This window comes from Dermacentor andersoni, chromosome 3 (genome assembly GCF_023375885.2).
Source record: "Dermacentor andersoni chromosome 3, qqDerAnde1_hic_scaffold, whole genome shotgun sequence".
In the NCBI taxonomy this organism is placed as follows: domain Eukaryota; kingdom Metazoa; phylum Arthropoda; class Arachnida; order Ixodida; family Ixodidae; genus Dermacentor; species Dermacentor andersoni.
This window is the reverse complement of record NC_092816.1, coordinates 131,807,497-131,831,190: the sequence shown is the minus strand read 5'-3', so window position 1 is coordinate 131,831,190 and position 23,694 is coordinate 131,807,497. Positions and strand designations below refer to the sequence as shown.

At 45.7% G+C, this 23,694-nt stretch overlaps 1 protein-coding gene and 1 long non-coding RNA gene across 2 annotated transcripts in view; one reads left to right on the top strand and one right to left on the bottom strand.

Annotated features, from left to right (window-relative positions):
- LOC129383223 (uncharacterized) overlaps positions 1 to 23,694 on the bottom strand; it is a 132,759-nt gene that overhangs the window by 46,798 nt on the left and 62,267 nt on the right. The window lies entirely within an intron of this gene.
- LOC126525220 (BEN domain-containing protein 5-like) lies at positions 32 to 2,410 on the top strand. The gene is made up of 4 exons (XM_072286764.1): positions 32 to 446; positions 1,629 to 1,684; positions 1,855 to 2,074; positions 2,277 to 2,410. Exons 1-4 carry the CDS (start codon positions 350 to 352, stop codon positions 2,402 to 2,404), a joined length of 501 nt encoding a protein of 166 aa, XP_072142865.1. The 5' UTR covers positions 32 to 349; the 3' UTR covers positions 2,405 to 2,410.

Here is a 23,694-nt window from a genome sequence, read left to right as displayed (position 1 = left end):
CTGCTGCCAAAATCCCTAAGGAAGTAGAAAGCAGTGACAGAGGTTTGACCTTTTGTTACTTATATCCTACATTTGTTGGTACTAGCTGTAAACTGTATAATCACTTGGCAATCGTTTCACCTAGCTGTGTATGCATTCTTAACTTGTGAGATCATGGAGCAGAGCTGTAGCCAAAGTTAAGAAATATTGCTGCTGAGAGCACTGATATAACATGTCTGAAAATTTGTGTTGTATTACATTTGATTTTACTGCAGAAACCTCACTGGGTGACGAGTTGGCTTGTGGTGAGTCTCTTTTCCTTCTCTGGCTGGCACATCCAAAGGCAGGGTGAATAAGAACCAATTATTTCATGTGCTTTTCTAAACCACGTTTGGCTCTCTGTTTAGGTTCCCCTGGATCCACGGCTCCCAGTGCTTCGCAGCAGCCAATGTTGCCTCCACCACCATGTATGCTTATCCTTGTTCTGGCCTATGAAGCATGCCGAATAGGGTTCAGTATTCTCAGTTAAATACAGTAAAAATTAAATGAAAGGCAATTGTTGTACATTTTAATTTAAATGATGACCTCAGTCAGCGTGCACCCTCTTGAATACTAACGCAGCAACAGCTGCGCTTCCTCTGCATTCTCACATTTGTGCCCAGCTAATAAAGCAACATGTTAGTCTCTGTTCACTTTCATCATGTACCACCATGTTACTTAGAGTGGGGCTTCCTTGTTGGCCACCCGCCGTGGTTGCTCAGTGGCTATGGTGTTGGGCTGCTGAGCACGAGGTCGCGGGATCGAATCCCGGCCACGGCGGCCGCATTTCGATGGGGGCGAAATGCGAAAACACCCGTGTACTTAGATTTAGGTGCACATTAAAGAACCCCAGGTGGTCGAAATTTCCGGAGTCCTCCACTACGGCGTGCCTCATAATCAGAAAGTGGTTTTGGCACGTAAAACCCCATAATTTTCTTTTTTTCCTCGTTGGCTATCAACATTGCTAAAGCTGAGAAGTTTTAAGATATAGTTCACATGCATCGAGCATAACACCTTGGTAAATAAATATAACGTGATAGGTGAAGCACTGGTTGCCATTCTATTATCATTAATTAAAGGTTCTTGCTAAGGATCAGACATTGTCAGTACCCATCCATGCACTTCCATGTTTTCTCGTTTGCCTTTTGCAGTTTTGGATGTCTACAGTACATGAACCTTAAACGCCTTGCCACATTTTAGTTAACATTTATCCGTGTCGCTGGGAACACGTGGTGAATGCATATTCTCATGCAATGAGCAGCCACCCATTATGTTGCTGTTTCCTTATTTGTAAAAGTGTTGACAGTGCTAAAAGCAAAATCAGGGACAAAGTTTTCTGTGCTGATCAAATGAAGACACAACATATTGCATAACTATAGCTTTTTCAAGCGAATAAATTGAGCAATAAAAGCTGAAAATTACTTCTTAAATGGAAATGCCAGTAGGTGTTCACCTGGTGTTTCTATCTAGAAAGCAATTTTTCTTTTTATTGGCCAATTACAATTTTGGCACAGGCCAAAATTGTATTAATAGGACTGACATTACTTCATTGCACTAATTTGCAGAATGCAACAAAAACAAAACGTAATCAAGTGACCTTTATTTTGCAGGCCAAATCAGCAACGCAACAACAGTTGCTAACTTCTCATACTTGGACGATGGCACTGTGAGTATAAGCAGCTTAGTCTATAAGCCATTACCACAATTCCGGCTAGGTACACCTTTAACCTTAGGCAGAAAGCCGATTCCTTCTATTATTTTACATTTTCTTTCACTTTCCTCATGGTCTGCTGCCTCATTATGACTTTGTGTGTATTATATTGCTTTTTCTCCCAGTTCTACCTTGCCAAGGGAGTTGTTGTGCGGTCCGAAGCTGCCTTCAAGATCATGCGGAACCTCAAGCCTACACTTGTCGTGAAGGACACGGCTGAAGCTGTGTGGGGGAAGGACGTTTTGGAAAAAAAGAGTGTCACAGGGATGGTGGCGCCACGCAAAAAATCCCTGGGCAAAGTGGCTAAAGAGCCTCTAACACCCGAGAAGGTTGCTGTTGTTGCAGGTGAATTGAAAAAAATATTTAGAAAACGACGAACTGTTGCCAAGTTGCAATGTATTGACGGCTGCCACAAACAGTGCCAGTGGTTTAATTCACATACACTAGCTCAATTGCAGCTTCCATTCAAGCTTCTTCTGAGTTGTGCTGTGGCAGCTGTCACTGGAGCTTTTTAATCTTTCTGTTTCTACATTTGCTCTTTTCACAGCCACACTGAAGCACTGGGGTGCAGAAAAGAACGTAGATGTGGACGCAACACTCCTGAACCTGGGCCGCCTGCTGTCGGAAAAGATCCAGGATGTCCTAAAATCAAAGCGCCGGGTCAAATTTCAATAAAACCTGGCAAGCTGTCCGACATTGTCGATTATGCATCTCTTGATATATTGAGGCCTGTGGCCAGTTGGCTGCTGTGGCCAGCTTGGCACTAACAGCTCGGCATACATACCTACTGGTTCCACTATCTACTGGTTCCACTATCTACTGGTTCCACTATCTACTGGTTCCACTAGCTACTGGTTCCACTAGCTACTGGTTCCACTAGCTACTGGTCCCACTAGCTACTGGTCCCACTACCTGCTGGGAATTGGCTAATAAACCATTAGAACTGGGACCCGTAGCATCCCAGTTGCGAATTTTCACCTGGGCTGTACAAAGGCAGGCTGGGATGGGTGCAGTATATTCCATTGAAAAGAGCAAGATTTGGCTTGAAATTTTTCATGCTTTGTGAGGCATCATCAGGATCAAGTGGGATGTCGTCATCTACACTGGAAAAGGCACCAATCTCGGTAGGGCAGCAAACATTGAACCCGGCTCGCCAATGGGAACCAAAGTTGTAATGAAGCTCCTGGAGCCCTTGCTTGGCAAAGGGTTTTGTGTGACCCTGGATTGTTTTTACACTTCTCCAGAGCTCGTGGATCTCCTCCTTCAGAACCACACAGACGCATACGGCACCGTCAGAGGAAACAGAAAGGACATGCCTCCCAAATTTCGAACCATGAAGCTGAAGAAAGGAGAGGTCCAGGCTTACCAGCGAGGTAAATGTGTCGCCCTCCAATGGCACGATAAGAAGGTTGTGACAGTCTTGCACAAAGTGCATAGTGCAAGCATGTAAATGTTCACCGACTCAAAAGGGCGAAACGTGACAAAGCCAAGTATTGTGCGAGACTACAACCACACAATGGGAGGTGTGGATAAGTCTGATCAGATGCTGGCCAACTACGCTGTCCCGCGGAAACGACAGAAAATGTATTACAAGAAGATTTTTCACCACATGGTGGATGAGGCTACACTCAACTCTTTGATGACTCACATTGACTACTGTCTTGCCGTAATAGACGCACTACTGAGCAAGTACCTGGACCCCTCCAAGAAAGCAAAGAATGGACGGCTATCTGATGTGCTTGATGCCGTGCGCCTTAAGAAGCAGCACTTTCCAGACTACATTCCGCCAAGCGAAAACAAGCCAACGCCAACAAGAAAGTGTTTCATTTGTTGCAAAAAGCGAAACAAGGGCAAGAAGATAAGGAAGGAAACATGACTTTGGTGCAGCAAGTGTAATAAGCCCCATTGTGTAATTCCATGTTTTGAGATCTATCACACCATTCCAAACCTTCCTGTGTGAAACTTGGACAATACACGTCCGATTTGTGATGTGGTAACCAGCAGGCAGCAATAAACTTCATTCTGGTATTTTACCTTTGTAACTGGCTCGAATATTCTTTTAAACATTTATTACATGCTTTTCATTACAACAGATTTTCAATTCAACAATAAAAAAAATAAGCAGTTGTGGTGAGAAATTTGTTACTATAAATAAACGGTAAAGGGTTAAATTGCATGCATGATTGCCTGTTTCTGAACACAATCAGGCTGTTTCAGATTTCCTTTTTTCGGGAGTGTCATTGTGCATGATCTGATGGATACTTGCACAAGCTTGGATCATCATATATGTAGCGTCATTGAGATCAGCATTCCTTTAATGGTTTATGGCAGAAATTGCTACATATTGTCTCGAATACAGCCTTTCTGTAGACGCACATGCATGCTTATATATGTAATTGATCAGCTCCTGTGTTAGCAATACCTGTGCTGCATTAATGCAACATTAAAAGCAAATGTCTTTTTTTTCTGACATCAGCACTGACCGTGCACTGTTGACCCTATATATGTCTTACTTTTCGCAGAATATCGGTCCCAATGCTCTAGATATAACAGACCCTTTTAGAGTATCTAATTCATGTGACGTTGTTGATTTCTTGCTTAAATATAACCCATGTTGTTGTAACGCAGTTAGAGTTCCTCTCATATGAGTTATGAGGTCACTTTATGAATGCTTACGCCTAATGAAGTTATGAAAAGTGTTATCATTAAGGTTCTGTACAAATTTGAGCCCGCTGCTGTTTTACAGCATTATTCTTATTTTCTTATTTTGGTTCTGCTATGGTCCTGTCGAAGTCGCATGCGAATCCATATCTATAGTGTACATAGCTCTCATCTTGACAGATACGACTGTGTTGCTTTGTGTTCGTCAAGATCAAGCAAATTCTACACCTCCTCCTTGGTCGAGATGCTCGTATCAGTGGAGTATGAAGTAGACATGACCACTGCGGTTCTCAAGCACACAGCAGTGCAAAACTTTCATCCTGAAAATATTGCGGATTTCGATCCCATCGTCCGCTACGACGTGTGGTGGAATGGGGATGACACCACATTGGGAGGCTACTATAAAACCAGAGTGCTGCACATGGCTCGTAAGTACCAGTCATTCCTGATTAAGCATACCTTAAGCTTATACGACGCACCTTTCGAATGATTTAATCTTTACCAGCGTGTGCTTTGTCCCACTCATTGTGCAATCTCGTAACGTGGCTTAGGGGTTTCGGCGCGGCTGCACACAGCTCTGCCCGAGACGTATCTCTAGGGTATATAGCTTTGATTACAGCCTCAGGCTGTCTGCAACATGTCTGAAAGGGCCGGCGTTAAGAAATGGGGAGTGGGTGCAGCACGCCCCAGGCTGCACCCACTGCACCCCGGGCTGCCTTGGGTGCTCAATGCGGACTCCGCTTCGCAGGAGCCGTCAGCGCAAACGCGTGTTTTTGTCAGTTACCAGCATAATTTTTGTTTCGACACTTAATTTTGGGCTTAAATAGTGTTCATAGACTCGATATTTAATGGGATGTAATGACATAAGCGTTATGATCGAGATACCTGTCCACTGCTTGAACAGATAACTGTCATACAGTGGACGTGGAAGCCGCACTTTCAAATGCTTTGCACTTATGAAGCTGAAACGAGAGTAATGCCAGAGGAAATAGTATGCTGGCCAGATTTGTCATTATGACTCTTTAATGTTTCTCGCCTAATATTACTACCTGCCAGCAGTGCCAGCTTTATAATACTTTGTTAAATGCCATGCAGAAACCGAAGAAGACATGAGAGTACACATGTCAAAAAGGCTCAGAAAGTTTGTAGTGTCATTGGAGAAGGGCAAGAGGAGGGCCAAAGGAAAGGTATGGCAACTTATGGTTAACAGGATTATAGTTTGATATGTTGCTACTGATTTGGGTCATGTGGCCATGCTTTATAAGCGAATGAATGTTGCTACTTGGTAGCATTTTCTACCAAAGTTAGGCTTGTTCAAGGCCTTACAAGAACACTGTGCCTTTGTTCTAGGGAAATGAGCTCTGCAGAGGACATCATGTAGAGCATATATTACATCCTCCCATGCACTGTTTCTTGTGATTTTCAGCATGGATAACTAAAAACCCAACATCTGTTTCCTTGTGCTTTGTTCATTTTCATAAAAAATCCTCGATATGCAGTCATTTAAACATTGTACAGTGTTACCTCAATTCATGAATGCTCTTGTTCACTAACAGCACCATTATCAAAATGTTACCTCTGTTGACGAAACTTGCCTCAAGTGACAAACAAGACTGTGTAAGAGTATGGTCTCTAGAAATTAAGCTAGTCTGCTGTCTACCACTTCCTCGTTTTTTTTACAGTACACTCGTGTTTGTATTTATGCATGCAGCATTGGTATGACTTAGTTTGCCAGCTTCAGCACAAGGGAGTATTGATCAGGCTCTTGACTGGTTATCCGAAGGAATTCACCCAATGAGAGTCGTAGGTAGGTCCACCTTCCAGAAGCACTGGTACTTAGAGTGGATCGGAGCATCAACTGGTCAGAAGTTGAGATAAGCAAAATACGTTTAGAGTAATGGTGGAAAAAAGGCCGGGAAGAGATTGATATGAACGGATCCGTTACTGGCATAGATAGCGGTGCAAGGTAGATGGAGACGTTTTGAGGAAGGAGAAAAAAATATAGCATCCCTGATTAACTCAATCCAGCTAGGCGGTCACCGCCTCGTTTAATGTGGGATGGCAATAAATCACCATCATCGTGCAAGTGCTCTGATGCTTATTTGAATAAGACTGGGAACAAGATGACACATAAAAGGCACATGCGGCACTTTGTGTAGCGCCGTGTGTGTACTGTGTGTGTTCTTGCGTCCACTGTCCAGCCTTATCCATGCTAAAACACTCCTGCCAAGATGCCATACCAACAAGCCCACATTGCTACTATGGTTGTTGATCAGGCTCACTGACTACACTTCGGGGATATACGGTTGATATCCTTTATTTCGTATAAACCCATGTCAACAGCCATTGAACAGCTGATGATGGTCTGCTCTTTTTTGCAGGTTTCTATCATCCAAATTGAAATCATGATTGGACATTATGCTCAGGCTCACTGCTACTTAATATACAAACAATAATCTGACGAATCATAACTGAAACTGACGTCGTTCACATGAGGTCACAGCTACTAGATGCCTGTCATCTTCATGATCACAGGGTCCACTCTGCTCAGGGTACAGCAGTAAACAAAAAGGTATATTTTGCGTTTGTGTCCTGTGAGTTAAACTGCTCAGAATGTTGGTTCTGCATTATGCCAGATTGGTAGCCTAGGGCAATAGGTCTCTTGAACACGCACTTCTGTCATACTTTATTCACACCGCATGGCTGTGTACGTAATTTGTGTAGTCCAAGAATTTATCGTAAGGAAACCGCAATATGAAGCAGTAGTGAAAATATGTACGTGCTGGTGAGAGAAATTTCAATGATGGATAGAAAGATTAGGCGAACAAAAGGTGTGGAATGATACTACAGGTTCAATATATGAGGAGTTTTTTTTCGAAATGAGCCAAATCCACAAACCGAAACTGGGTCAGATAAAACGGTAATGACAAGAAAAACTAGGCAACTTTCTCATAGAAAAACCGTTGCAACGAAATGGGTCAAATAACGCCAGGCGAACGTGTTCGCAGATCGTATTTCGTATCGAAATTGAGCCAGATCCAGCTGTTGCACGGATCAAAATGAGCCAAATCCATTTGCCCAATAGGAGAGCGCTTTTGGCATGACGTCATTTAGCCATCGCTGCCTCCTTGTCAGTTCCCGCCAAGGAGTTGGTTCCCGCCTGACAGCTCAGAGTGTTTCGTTCGTGTTTTCGCGAGTTCTTCGCTTTTCTGATATCGTTGTTCATGGATTCGGATGGCAATGAAGAGATCGGCGAAAGATCTATCCCTAGACGTCGACGGCGAAGTGAAAAAAAGCCGCATCACCACCGTAAAAGCAAGAATGCGCCGTTGCCAGAATGTAAACACGCGAAAAAGACTCTCAGGTGTGCGCTTGTGACAGAAGCATCCACTAAACGTTTCAAGGAGAAGTTTTACGAACTGTGTAGCGTGGAACAAAAGGCGTTCGTTTTGATGTACTGCACGCCAACAGCCGTAAAACGTAGGAGAGGAAAAGAAGCGGAACCTCGTTGGAGCCTTGCTGTTGTTTACAAGGTACGGATAGAAAATGGCCAAGAGATTCGTGTTTGTCGCGATATGCTTTGCACAGTGCTTGATATTAGTCACAGCACAGTTACTCGCTATATAAAGCACAAGCATGAAAAAGGTGAAGTGAAAGCCGACAGTCGTGGAGGTGACCAGAAGATCAAGCGCTACGGTCGAAAGCGATCAGCTGTTGTGGGTTTCATTAAGCGACTTCGGGCAAGAGAGTCGCACTACAACCGGAAGAAGACAAAAAAGTTATACCTTCCAAGTGAGCTGAAGAGCATCCGAAACCTGTGGCAGATTTATAACCAACAAGCACCCGAAGATGTGAGGGTGAAGTATGGCTTCTTTCACCACATTTTTCGAGCGACGTTCAATCTTTCGTTCAGAACACCGAGGACAGACGTTTGCTCTGTGTGCCTGAAAAATGCGTATGAGATGAAAACTTGTGGAGATGTTTCACAGAAGCAGCGTGTCATAACAGAGCAACGTGTACACAAGTTGAAGTATAAGGCTTTTTATTCCCTGCTGCGTGAGAAGAGGGAAGATGAAAACATTCTCATTTGATTGCCAACAAAATCAAGTGCTCCCCAAAGTTCCGGACCAGGAAGCCTACTACAGCCGCCAGCTCTATCAGTACCACCTCTGCGTGGTGGAAAACCAGGCAGATGGATCAATGCCCAAAGAGGCCATCCATTCCTACACATGGAGCGAAGATGAAAGCTCCAAAGGAAGCAACCAAGTAGCCAGTGCGGTACATAATACACTTCGAAGCGCTAACTTCGAAGGAATTAGAGAGGTGCGGTTAGTAGCCGATGGCTGTGCTGGACAAAACAAGAACAGTACTGTGCTTTGCATGCTTCTTTGGTGGCTCCAGAATGAGGCTCAAGCAGGTGTCTCAGTAGTTTCCCTTGTGTTTCCTGTCACAGGACACAGTTTGTTACCCCCAGACAGGGTATTTGGCAGAATTGAAAAAGATGTTAGACGACACGAAGAAATCCTGAATCCACAAAGCTACCAAAGGATTTTTTCAAATCACGGCACTGTGTTAGAGCTTGGAAAACATTGGCATGCGTACGACTGGAAGGCCTACTGCACGGCGGTGATGAAGTCGACATCCAGCTTGCCGTTCAAGATAACCGAAACGAAGGTCTTCTACATTCAAAGAAATGCAGCTGGTAGGAGTCCTCAAATTAGAGCAGAGCCTCACTATAAAGTTTCTGTGTCAAATTTCGTGTCAGTGCTAAAAAGGGGAAGGTCCCTTGCACAAGCACCCATAAGATGTGCACTGTACGCACACCACGTCAACGAAATGAAAGTCAGAGATGTGACCAGCCTTCTTGTGAAGCATTTCGGAAATTCCTGGCAAGACAATGAAGAGCTTGCGTACTTCGTTAGTGTCTTCAGGCGCGCCCAAGGAAATGATCCTGCGGAAGAATTAGAAGAGAGCTGCTTATGCTGCCAAGAAGACGCACCTGCTCTTCAAGTATAGTTCTATTGTTCTTGAAGCACAGCAAAGCCCTGCTGCCAATGTTATTATAGCTTTTCTGTCATTATTACATGATGCCATTCTGGAAAGCCAATTTTAATAAAGTTTTCATAACAATACCGCCTAAAATCCAGTGTTTCAATTCAATACGAGCCAAATCCAGAGTTCTCACCCTAATATTGGGCATATCTGCCGCATAATTTTTCATTACTTGTGGTCGTAAACTTGCCCTAGCCGACATGTAAAGCATATCATATAATAGCTTTGCTAGCGTTGCATTTAGGTCCGGTAACAAATTTTTGCTTTTTTCTCAACTTTTGTTTACGTGGATTTGACCCATTTCGAAAAAAAACTCCTCATATTGTCGCGAAGTCAACAAGCGAGGCCTTGGCAAAACATTCTTTTAATCATCGTTTATACTCTGAGAGCACGCATTCCACTATGCACTTTGTTGTTCTTGTTCAAAGTGGCCGGCAGGTGCAGGAGCCAGCCTATCTTGTGTGAATATAGTAAAAAAGAAAAATATGCACATGCATGTACTCTTGTAGAAACTCTGAAATGGGTAGCAATGAGAATCACGAAATGAACATGGTGAAAAGGGGAGCTTTATGGCACCCAAAATAAACAAAATGTTATTTATATCTGTCCATTTGGCTGCACCACAGAAATGGATAACATTTTGGTTATTATTGATGGTGCTATAATGCTCCACTTTCCACTTAGTTGACATCAAGGGGCTCACTGCTGCTCCCTTCAGAGTTTGTGTGAGTGAATGCATCTGCATTTTGCTTTTCTCACATACTTTGATCTCATTATATATTAAACATGTAGTAGCATTTTAAGCCTTTTATGTGGCTAACCTCTCGCCTATCATTAATGTTCCTCTCACCAGCGCACACATATTTTGACTAATGTTTGATACTGTTTTCTTGCAGTACATTATTGGAATACACAAATTATTCACATGGTGGGCTGGCTGTGCTGTGTCAATAGAGTACAATGGCAGTGCGTGTTCAAGACACTGTTGCTCTATGCTAGCGGTCCGGCATAACACAGCACCAACATTCCGAGTAGTTTACCTCATAGAACCCAAATGCAAAATATATCTTTCTGTTCAGTACTGTATATGGTGTGTATATCTCTGCATGCTTAATATTGCCACCAGGTGGCAATAAACTTAAAGAAAATGATAAAATGCTTAGGAAATTGAATAGTACAATTCTTGACTATGCTGGATGGTGTTAGAAGTCTGCAATTTTTTAAAGATCCCTTGAGTGTGAATAGATAAACCGTGCTTATATTATTTCCTACGGGAAACTGTGGTTCAATCTGATCAGTTCACATGCTACCTGAGTAACGGAATTAGACTTATAAATTGAGGTACCACTGTACTTCCCTGCATTGCATTTTCAGGGAAGCTTAGCATGCGGTACATTTCTTCTAATAAGATTGAAGCATGCATGAGTTTCAGTAGATTTTTTTATTTGCCATGCATGAAAGTGGATTTCTGTGCTGTCATGCATTCTGTAGATTAAAATAAGGCTTCACAGGAGAAGAAAATTAGTCCTTGCCAGGGGTCAAACACACAACCACCGCTTTTCCGGGGTGATTGCTCTACCGAGCTAACCAGGTGGCTAGCACGCGGAAGCTCGAGAGCAAGACGATGCGAGACGCTGGCTGCTGTGGTGTTGTTGGTAGTCAACCATCTCGTCTATACTGACTCATCCTGCATATATACTGTAAATAGTCTTGATATATTCCTAACATCCCCGTAATATATTGGTGGGAGGTGCGGGGTACCACGGCTGGAAACGGAGCTCCGCAGTGGACGGCGCATCACCGTCTGCACCATGAATGACGGTGAGCACGCAGGCTCAACGTCGTTGCCGCCTCCAACGTCACCGTCGCCACCTACGTCGCTCTCGCTTTCGGTTGTGGTTGTGCAACCCAAGGATCTTCTAACTTTCTGCGGGACCGATGGCGCCGATGTAGACGAGTGGGTGGCTATGTATGAATGTGTAAGTGGAATCAACAGATGGGACCCTATGCTTATGCTAGCCAACCTGTTGTTCTACCTACGAGGCACAGCAAAGGTGTGGTACGAAAATCACGAAGAGGAGCTCACCAGCGGGGACCAATGCAAAGAGAAGTTGACAGAGTTGTTTGGCAAACCAGCCGGCTGTAATGTTGCCGCAAAGCAGGAACTGGCCTCCGGTGCCCAATCGCCCCCGGAGTCCTATGTCTTGTACATCATGGACGTGCCGGCACTTTGTTGTAAAGCCGATTGCGACATGACAGAAGCTGAAAAAGGTTGGGCACGTGCTTAAGGGCACTGCTGACGACGCCTTTAATCTGCTCATGTGCAAAAACTGTTTTACAATTGATGCCATCATTAAAGAGTGCTGACAATTCGAGCAGGCAAAAAGCAGTCGTGTCTTGCAACCATTTGCCGGACCTCCTAATACTACCACAACGTCAACGTGTGAAGATCAACCAGCACAGCAGCATGCATCGCCATCAGAGGACGTGGTGCAAATCGTTCGACGTGAACTGGATGCGATGGCGCCCGCAGCTTTCTGTTTGCGTAGCCCTGATGCTACCACTTTTTCAGTTCTGCTTGTGCAAGCCATCATTTGACAGGAACACGAATACTTTGGCTTACATTCTGTCTGTGCTGTTACCAACCCCGGAGCGAACGAACGCCCTCCTACTATTTTTGCTCCACCCCAACGCTTCGCTCCATATTATCTGAATCCGAATGACTGGAGAAGCACAGACGACCAGCCAATATGTTTCACCTGTCGCCACATTGGTCACGTCGCCCGATACTGTCGCAACTCGTGGCCCTCAACACTTCGCACGCCAAACAACCTGAGCCATTTTAATGGAAATGGCCACAATGTTTCGCCCACCGCTGAGTCGAACAGCGTCGACAACTCTGCTAGGAACACGGGGTACAGTTGTTCACCATCGTCGCGTGGACACCAATCAAACTCACTGCAAACACGTCACCCATCTTGCCGTTCGCCGCAGCCACGTCGCCTTTCATCCCCTGTGGCTTTTGGCTGCAACTTTTCAGAAAACTAAGAAATGCAGTCCTCGGAAGTGGTGCTGCATTGCCTACTACTGCAGCAAATTTTCTGTCTGTGCCCATAAAGAGAAGCGTAATTGATGTTAAAATAGGCGGTGTACCTGTCCAAGCACTCGTCGACACTGCAGCCCACGTTTCTGTGATGAGTGCTAGCTTACATACATGTTTAAAGAAGGTCCTCACTCCAGCAGCTGCCTGAGTGCTTCGTGTGGCCAACGGCGGCATGCTGTTTGTTCTTGGAATGTGTACTGCGCATTTAAGTATAGCCGGCCGGTCGCCCTACTTCTGTTCCATTTGCTGTGACCAACAACTGCCCTCATGATGTTATCCTTGGATTGGACTTTTTATCCACTCATTCTGCTCTCATCGACTGCACGACCGACATTCTTCAGTTAGAACTGCCTCAACTCACTGATGCTCCGAGCACTGCCCAACCGCACTTGTGCTTGCTTCACGATGTGCGCCTGGCACCCGAGGCAGTTACTTACGTCACTTTGACCGCTCAGCCCCAGGTTCCCGACAGTGAATATGTGCTTCGCCCCATCGTCGACGTGCTTTTGAACCAGAAAGTTGCCGTTCTGCATATGCTGGTCACGGTTACTAATAACAACGTCGTCCTACCGCTTCTGAATTTCAGCCTGTGCCCTCAAGTGATTCCGGCCTGCATGTTCTTGGCCAGCGTTTCTAGTGGTTCCAAATGTGACATTGAGAGTCTGAATGCCGAGAGTGGTTTCTTAGCACCCATTGCAGCTCACAGCTCTGGTTCCTTAACGGATGACCTCGTGAAAATGATTGCACCTGACCTCACCTCGGCACATGCCACGGACATAAGTCTACTGCTTGAATCGTACAGTGACATCTTTGATTTCGGTGACAAGCCTTTAGGCCAAACATCTGTTGTTCACCACCGTATAAACACTGGATACACGAATCCTATTCGTTGGCGTCCCTATCGTGTATTGCATGCTGAACGTCAAGTCATCCAATCAGAAGTGGACAAAATGCTCCGCAAAGGGGTCATCGAGCCATCAGCCAGCCCTTGGGCCTCGCCTATCATGCTTGTGAAAAATAAATATGGTACCGGGCGTTTTTGCATCGACTATCGCCACTTAAACAAGATCACGTGAAAAGACGTCTACACACTACCACGCATCGATGATGCCTTAGACTGCTTGCAAGGAGCTAAATATTTCTGGTCCATCGATCTTCGATCCGGCTACTGCCATATTCCAGTTGATCAAACGGCCCGTGAGAAAATGGCCTTCATCACGCTGGATGGCTTATATCAGTTCAAAGTCATGCCCTTTGGCCTATGCAATGCTCCTGCAACATTTGAATGTATGACGGTCTCTCTTCCGTCAGGCTACAAATGGACCACCTCTCTTTGTTACCTTGATGACGATATTGTTTTTTTCTCCCATGTTCGGCAGCCACCTTACCCGACACGCTGCCATTCTTGTGGTCTTCCAAAAAGCCGGCCTCCAACTGAACTCCATGAAGTGTCAATTCAAGCGCCGTCAGGTTACTGGTTTGGGACACCTGGTTGACGCATCCGGTGTACAACCAGACCCGGAAAAAGTTCACGCCGTAGGCAGTTTCCGTGTGCCACGTTCTGCTTCTGACGTGCGCTGCTTTGTCCGCCTGTGTTCTTACTTTCGCCGTTTCGTCAAAAACTTCGCCAATGTTGCTGAGCCTTTCACAGATCTTCTAAAAAAAGAACACGCCATTTTCATGGGGCCCTGAGCAAGCTCACGCATTCGCCACTCTCATCGGATTTCTGACCACCCCTCCCATACTTGCCCACTTTGATCCATCTGCACCGACCGAAGTCCACACTGATGCAGCGGCCATGGCATCGGCGCTGTTCTCGTCCAACAACAGAATGGTACCGAGTGCATGACAGCTTACACCAGCTGCCTGTTGTCACCTGCCGAGACAATTGCTCCATCACCGAGCGGGAGAGCTTGGCTTTAGTTTGGGCGGTCGCCAAGCTCCAGCCATATTTGTACGGTTGCACGTTTTCGGTCGTTACAGACTACCACACACTCTGCTGGCTGTCTTCCCTCCGGGACCCGACAGGACGGCTTGGTCGCTGGGCTCTGCGGCTCCAGGAATTTTCATTTATTGTCAGTTACAAGACTGGAAGCCTCCACAAGGACGCTGACTGGCTCTCTCATGGCTGGTCTCATCACCCCGTGGATTCCCCGGATCCTGCTGCGCATGATCCAGTGACCTGCGTGATGGCTTTTACCGACATGACCGACATATGCGCTGAACAACAACGCGACAAATCCTTGCATTCCATCCTCGCCGGAGTGCAATCTGGCAGCACTGACACCACGTGCCACAAGTTCTGCTGCACGACAGCATCCTCTACTGCCGCAATATGACGCCTGACGGCCCCGAGTTGCTCCTTGTCCTTCCTCGTCTTCTGCGATCCATCGCTCTCGAACTACTTCACGATGCACCGACGGCAGGACACCTTGGAGTTTTGCGTACATACGATCGCGTACGACGCCGGTTCTTCAGGCCAGGTCTTTACCACTCTGTGCGTCACTATGCAGCAACTTGCAAATTGTGTCAGTGCCAGAAGAAACCTGCCCTGCCACCTGTCGGACGACTCCATCCAATTGAAGTTTCCTCTGATCTGCTTGGCCCTTTTCCAACAACGACTAGAGGGAATAAGCGGATCGTCGTCGCTACTGATTACACAACACGCTTCGCGGCAACAAAGGTGTTGCCGACTAGTTGCGCAACCGACGTCGCCAATTTTTTCCTTCACGATGTTATTCTCCACCATGGTGCGCCTCGACAGTTACTTACAGACCACGGCCGCTCGTTATTGTCTCGAGTTGTTGGTGACCTCCTCCGCTCTTGTGCCACTGAGCACAAGCTGTCCACCGCCTACCACCCTCAACCGAACAATCACAGAGATGCTGTCAATGTACGTCTCCAACGATCACCATGACTGGGACGCCACGTTGGCCTACGTGACGTTCACGTACAACTCGTCCGGACATGACACCGCAGGATATTCACCCGTTTATTTTTTGTATGGTCGCAACCCCACATTGCCGTTTGACACCACACTCCCTTCTGTGCCACACGTTGCAACTGAGTACGCTCGTGAAGTCATCGATAGCGCTCACATGGCACGTCAAGTGACCCAATCTTGTTTATTAGCCTCTCAGCATATACAAAACCAGCGTTATGACCGGTGCCATCGTGATGTTGAGTTCACGCCAGGTGCTTGGGTGCTTCTTTGGTCACCATGTCGTCGGGTTGGCCTCTCCCAGAAGCTTCTCTCGTGCTACACAGGGCCTTATGAAGTCCTACGTCAAGTTACCGACGTAAATTACGAGATTTCGCCGCTACAGTTTGATGCATCCTTAAGTCCGACGCCTGTTGACGTCGTCCATGTTTCGCGGCTGAAGCCATACTTCGCTTGCAATTCTTCGCCTACCATGCGCCAAGACGGCGCTTTAACACCCGGGGGTCCTGTTACGGAAGGATGAAAGAAGACAGAGGAAGAAGATTGAGATATGCTGGCTGCTGCATGTTGTTGGTGGTCAGCCATCTTGTCTACGCAGACTCATCCTGTATATATATTGTAAATACAGTCTTTATATATTGCTAACATTCCCATAACACTATATTGGCTGACACAGGCTTGTTGCAAATGGCGTGAAGTGTGGCACGACTTCTTCGCCAATCTGCAGATCATGAGAGCCACAGCGTGGGCACGATTTACAGCCGCCGCCGCCACCGCCGGACCTCCCAGATGACGCATGCTACTCTGGCACCAATTCATAGCCATCATCGCCAAACTATGCTTTTCTTCTCATGCTTTCATCATATCCTCCTCTGCTTTTTGCTTCATGGTTCTGCTGCACCCTCCTCTCTGCTTTGCTCCTCGCTTCTTTCATGCCCTGCGGCATTCCGCATTCCCTCTTTCATCCTTTGCTGCGCTCGTTTGCTTGGTTACAAGTGACAGTGCTGACGCTTGCTGCAGGAACAGGCGCCTAAGAGCTGTGCCCTAAAGATTTGTCTTGGTTTGGGATTCGAATCTGGGAGCTGGATGAATTTTTTGCAACTGCAATGTTTTCTCTTAAATTATTATATAAGCATGTTTTACATTTGCGAGATTGCACTTAAGGGATCTTAAGATGAGTTCTGTTGTGTTCTTGCCATGTCCCTAAAACTGATTTTGTTTACAACAGCAGGCCACACAGGCAACCAAAAATTTGAGAGTTGAAGTTCAACGAAGTGTTGAAAGGGAACTGCTCTCAGAAATCGAAGGTGCATGCCGGCAACAGCATGTGGAGTGCACATGCTGTGACCAAGGATGTGTTGTGCTTCAAGAACTTGCCAAGTGCAAAAAAGAAAGTGCAGAACTGAGCAAGCAGCTCGAGGATGCAAAAAAAGACACCGCTGAGGAGCTGAGAAGTTTGAAGGAAAAGGTGCTCAGCTTGGAGACTCGGAATGGACATCTGCAAGACGCTTTGACTTCGAAAGTCCTCGCAAGTGGTGAGTAAGCGCTCATGTTTGCTGAAGGTGGAATTAAATATACTTGAGTGCAAGTAGAACATGGCAGAAAATTGATGCATTCAGCAGCAACACTCAATTAGCGATCTGTTGGTGCGATCAAACACTTTTGCATGGAAATCGAGCTCTGCAGGTATACACCTTAATGCAACATAACAAAGCACTCTTGCTAAAGCACTGCAACTAAAATATCTCACACAATTTGTTGCCAATAGTCCTCAACCAGTCTGTGCCACGGATACTCCCTGGGAGCAGCTGCCATAGCTGGGATAGGGTAGATCGTCTAAAATGTACATGGAAAGCTGTAACTGAACTCAAACAATGCTCTGGAAGACAGCCCATCCATTTACATATGCTTGGCAAGGCCAGCGTTATCTTGACTCGGGTTGCCACGTTGCAGAATGGCAATGTGTGGAATGGTCCTCACATGGACGTGTTTGCTGTAACCCATGTTCTGGGTGCAGGAACATTCATTAAGTGTATAATGTGGTGCCATTGCAGTAATGGATATTTTGATGATTGTGCTGGTTTTGTTTCCACCAAGCGTAAGTCCGTCCCAAGTGAGCCCATAAGTTGGCTCGTACTGCTCGCGTCACTAGCCCTTTAGTTTTAGTATCCTAACCATCTTAAATATGTCTGGTTGTTAATGTAGGCCTGTAATTTTCACTCATCTGCTGAAGGGAATTAGTCATACCTTTAAAAGAACTTGGCAACGTTCACATTTACCTGTTCCTCATACCATTAGTTCGTAATCTTTTCAGTCTTGAAATAACTGCTAGGGCATCATAGTATATAAAGTAAAATTTGTAGGCTTGTTTCAGCAGATGATTGAAGTGTATTCCGATTGAATGAATGAATGTTTGATGTTTTGTGGCACAAGGGCCAGGTTTGGCCAAAGAGCGCCATGCTAGTGTTAATGTTTTCATAGTGGACTGATGGGTTCTGTGAAGTTAACGTGACGTGGCTGTAAAGGGGCCTAAAAGAGTTGTAAATTGCATAAAATCTATGTGTGATAAAATTAAGGCAATGACTAATGGCGTGTACTATGAACACTAAAATGCATTGCAAAAGAGTGATGCAATATAGAAAATATGTGATAGGCTAAAATTGCCTAAAGCACTACTGCTTCGCCAGAGCCCTTGAAACACAAGGGCGTAGAGGCATGTACTATATGAAACAACTATCATAGCGGCATCCTCCGAAGAGAGTAGGTGCTATGAATGTATGGGGCTATTAACATGTAACACAACATCTTTCAGGAAACCTAGGACTGTGTTGGTGTCAAAGAGCGGTTCTGGATCGAGTAACATTACAGGATGAAGGGGGATGTGCTGCCGGTATGCTATGGGAAAATGTTTCTTTCTCTCAGATTCGGCTTCCCGACACTCCAGGAGGACATGGAGGACGGTCAGCCTCTCCCCGCATCTACCACAGGTTGGAGGCTCATTTCCAGTGAGTAAGAAGTTATGGGTGGCAAATGTGCGTCCAATTCTTAGTCGACAGAATAGGACATCTGTTCAGCGTGATTTTGTTGCTGAAGGACAGAAACATAATTGTGGCTTTATTACTTGCAGCTTATTATTTGTTTCCATATTCCACAAGTCTTGCCAGTAGTTTCGCAGTTTTTTTCGTAGAAGGGCTTCAGATCTGTGTTGAGACACTGCAGCGGTAGGATTAACCGCATGCGATGCAATTGATGTGGCCAACTGGTCCGCTAGAATGTTACCCTCGATGCCCCTATGGCCAGGCACCCAGCATATAATCACATGCTGGCTAGATATGTACGCTTTACACAGGACGTAATAAAGTTCATTAATTACTGGATGTTTGTGCTTACAGAATGATATCAAGGCCTTCACAACACTTAGGGAGTCTATATATATAACTGATTTTCGGACTTTTGATTTCCTTATATGCTTCACAGCCGACAGTACTGCGTAGGCCTCAGCCGTAATGATACTTGTTTCCAGATGCAGTACATCGGATTCCGAGAAGGATGGACCAACGGCTGCATAGGACACCCTGTCCTGTGACTTCGATGCGTCTGTGTAGAACTCTGTGCAGGAGTGCTTATACTGGAGTTCCAGGAAATGCATTTGGATTTCAATCTCTGGAGCGTGCTTTGTAACTTGCAGGAATGATATATCTCATTGTATCAGCTGCCACTCCCAAGGAAGTAGCAGCTTAGCTGGAGGCATTAAGCAATGTTTGAGGTGAGAGTGGGACATCCATTTCAATGCTAAGCTCCCTCACACACAGTGAAAAGGGCTGTCTTACAGCGGGACGATTACGAAAAAGTGCAGCATATGTCATATTGTTGATGGTATTAAAACACGGATGTTTATGATTAGAGTGAACTTTCAGAAAATGTGTTAGGCTGATGTATGCTCTCTGCAGATGGAGTGACCACTCATTTGATCCTACATATAAACGTGTTCTGAAAGCGCCAGTGGCAAGTCAGATCCCTAAATGGTGGACTAGATCTAGCGTTTCTAGCGCGCTCTGGGCAGCAGAATGGTAGATCGCGGCACTATAGTCCAATCATGGTCAAATCAGGCACTTGTAAAGACTCATTAAACACTTCCTATCGCTACCCATGTCATGTGGGACAAAATTTTCAGTAAGTTCATTGTTTTTAAGCATTTCACCTTGAGATACTTCATGTGTGGAATAAAAGTTAGTTTAGAGTCAAGTATGATGCCTAAGAACATTTGTTCTTTGTTCACAGGTATTTGTTGCTCACACATTTCGATATTGGGATCTGCAATGAGCACTTTCTTTCATGTGAAAAGCACACAAGAACTTCTGTTGGGGTTCACTTTAACCCTTTGAAGGTTTTTGCCATACATGTACGGCGGCGGTTTTCTGTCCCGCAAGGTCATTGCCGTACGGGTACGGTTCCGACCCTCCATTTGAAATTTCGCGCCATAATGACGATGCGTGCTCACCGGGAGGTGCTGCCACCTCTTAGCACTTACAAGATGCGTTTGAAATTGGTGCCGCCTTCTTGGGGAGATAAACAGAGCTGATTGCTAGCTTCAGCGCGTCACTCAGACTACGGCAACGCCCTTTTGGCGGTTTCAGTTTCACCGCGTGAACGCAACAGAGGCGAGCGAAACATCATTTTTTTCTTTGTCGGCACTCCCTTGCAGGGCGGTGGAAGTTGATTTCTATCTTGATTGGTGCTGCTCTTAGCTTGCTTATCAGCGCCGTTCGCGAGGTATTATCACTCAGTGGCAACGCGCTTTCGGTTTCGCCGCGTGATCGCAACGGAGGTGCGCGAAACGTGGTTTTTCTCTTTGTCGGCACGCTCTCGCAGGGGCAGCGGAAGTTGATTTCTATCTTGATTGGCACTGCTCTTAACTTGTTTATCACCACCGCTCACGAGGTATTCTCGCTCTCTGCGGCAACACGCTTACACGAGAGGGTGCCTCAGACCTCTGCCCAAGGCAGCCGCACGCAGAGATGTCATGTGTGCGCCAACACAACTCCTCGCTCCAAGAGTACAGACACGCATTTTAGGTGTGCAGAGTGCGATAAGGCGCTGTGCATAGACCCGTGTTTCAAGGAGTACCACGCTCAGAAATACTATTGAACATTTTGCAGTTCTGAGTGATGCCGACACCAAAATACTCTTCCTAATTATTTTTTACTATTTATTCCCGACTTTATACATTTTGTACATTCAAGATCCGCAATAAAGTAATTTGACCACCTGGGAAAGTGTTTTTCAAAATAATTCGACCCTCAAAGGGTTAAATACGTTTTCGTTTGCCCATTCGGACATGTTGTTCAAGTCCTGTTGTACTTGCCTCTCACATACTGCAAGGCTGCAGGATTGGAAACTTATTTGTATGTCTATGTAGACGGAATAAAAAATGGCTGGCAGTAATAAAGCACGAAGCGTGTTTATCTTCACGATAAAGAGCGTGCAGCTAAGCACGACTTCTTGGGGTACACCCGTTTCTTGTACAAAGGTTGTGACAATACGTTACCGATTTTCAAGCAGAAGGTACTATTGCAGAAATAGCTTTCCAGTATGTTCAACATATTTCCACGAATGCCCATTCTCGACAAGTCTCGCAAGATCCTGTATCGCCACGTTGTGTCATTAGCCTTCTCCATATTGAGGAATATCGATAACTGTTTATGTACAAATGCATCACGGATATTTCCTTAAGATGATCAGTCGTGGACCACCCTTCTCTGAAGCTACACTGATAGGGATCAAACGTATTGTTCAGTTGAAGGAAATGTATTAGTCTACGATTATTCATTTTTTAAAATAGCTTACAAAGACAAGTTGTAAGAGCTATCGGGTAATAACTTGCTGCCAAGGACTGGTCTTTACACAGCTTCAAGATGGAAATAACAATAGCTTGCTTCCATGAAGATGGGAGGTATCCGGCAGCCCAGATAGAGTTGAAAAGTGCCAGAAGTGTCATCTGTGCGTCATTTAATCATGTCATACATGATTCTATCAGCTCTCGGTGAAGAGTTTCTACATGTGCTCAAGGCAGTTTTAAGTTTGGCAATATTAAAAGAACAGTTGTATGGTTCACTCTGACGACATTTACGGTCCAGTGACTTAAGTTCAGCTACTTGTTTATATTTAAGGAATGATTTGTGTAATGTGTGGAGCTTGATACATGAACGAAGTGTTCGCACCGAGCGTTGGCCTTGTCTTCCAAGGTAATGCCTTGGTCATCAACTAAGGCCAATGGGTGGATTTGCTGATGTTATATCGGCGGTTTCGCTTTCGATACGATAATTGACTCGCCCTCACGGGGCACTGACAAAGTGACGTGGAGCCAAATTAAGGTGCTGCGCTTCCAATAAATGCACTGTCTGCCTCGGTCTCTGTCTGCGTCTGAGTGCCTCTTCAGGCCGTCGTCCCGGCGTGCCCAACATGCCTGGCGTGGCGTGCATGGTGACCACACCGACGTAACATTTTGGCGACGAGGATAAACCCTTCCCTACGTACTGTGATGCCTTCAAGGTTCCTTAGAAACCGTTTTACTGCCGTGGACACCGCATTCTGCCCAGACGCTACTAGCGTTTGCACTTGCGCCATGTCTTGCTGAGCAGTGCGTTCCGTTGCCATTCTGAAAACATTTTGGCGACGAGAATGATCCAAGTACATCACGCCTATCTGTAAGTTGCGCTTGGCAACTGCATTCCTTACGGCATCTTTCACTTTGCCTGCCCTTGCTTCAAGCAGTATTTCTGCACTTTCTACGACAGCCTGATTCCTGCTTGCTGCTTCTGCAACCTTAAAGTCCACTTCTGCTGCACTCCTTGCAAGCAGCATTTCTGCACTGCCTGCATTTTAACGCGTCTTTGACGTCATCTGTCTCACCCCCAATGCTACTGCGACATCGTCTTTGGATCTGTCCTCACCCTTCGGCCCTGCCTGTAACTGCTCGGCATGAATGCGGCAATCCCCCCCCTTCTTGTCATGCCCCTGCGTACTGGCCATCCCTTGGCTAATATGGCGACATGTGTTACAGGCATACGTTGCCACCACCGCTACGCCAGAACACAAAAAAGCATTCCTCCTCAATGCGCTGGGGGTAAAAGGTGTCAGCGTCTGCTACATCACCTAGATGAAGACAGAGGCTGATGAAGGGACAGGGGATGCGGGGGTCAGTTGATGTTTATGAAGTGGAACTTCAAGTGCTTGACAAGCACTTTTCTACAGAAGATGAATTTTGCAGCCGTGTCTAGTTGAAGCGCAGATTGCAAAGTCCGGCGGAGCTGACTACAGAGTCAGCTCCGCCAGACTGTATGTTGGAACAGTCTATCGTAGTTAAAGCATCGCGACGGCAAGCTCCACGGAATACAGTACATCACCAGTTAGTTTGCGTGTTGAGCGCATTCCTACCAGGTTTTTCGACAGTCGCACGCATGCTAATCTCCTCTTGCAAATTCCTTTCTAAAACACTCAGATGCAGCAGTTACTTCAGACATGCCTTCAGTGAATTCCATATTTCAATACAGTTCTTCTAATTTGCGAGTCCGTTCTTATACAACTCGTAAAGTAGCTAGAATGAATGTTTCATGTTCAGCAGTAAGGCAAGAGAATTAGGCACAATTACTTATGCTGACTGACGTGCCCAGTCATGTTCTGGATGCCTTTGAGATGATCCATAATACCTTCACATGTTGTTTGGATAAATTTACGTATTTAGTGGACGTACTGTATGTCCAAGGTCTAACATATTATACATATCTAATGGATGTATCTGGCTATCTGGGAAACGTGGCGTCAGCACTCCTCCTCCCTCCATAAAGCTGCGTAAACATACTCTCTGCATCCCCGTTGCACTGTCGCCTTGTGCTTTCCTCATTTAGTTATCCTTTCTAGAATTCATGAAGTGTTGAACGTATGTCTGTGCCACACATGCTCAACAACTTAAAGCGGATCTCGCTTTAAACCTGTGCCTTTCAATGAATCAAGCCAAGTTTCCTGAATAAATATTTGAAAAGGACCTATACAACTAAAGAGTGGCATCAATCAACACAATGCTTCCACTGCTAGCGCACAATATGTCAGTTTATTTCTTCCTCTTTCTGTGCGGTGCACCAACTATACTATCTCGGTTAGCGTCTTACACCGGACCGGTCACAAGATGCGTGCGGGCCGCACTCCCCT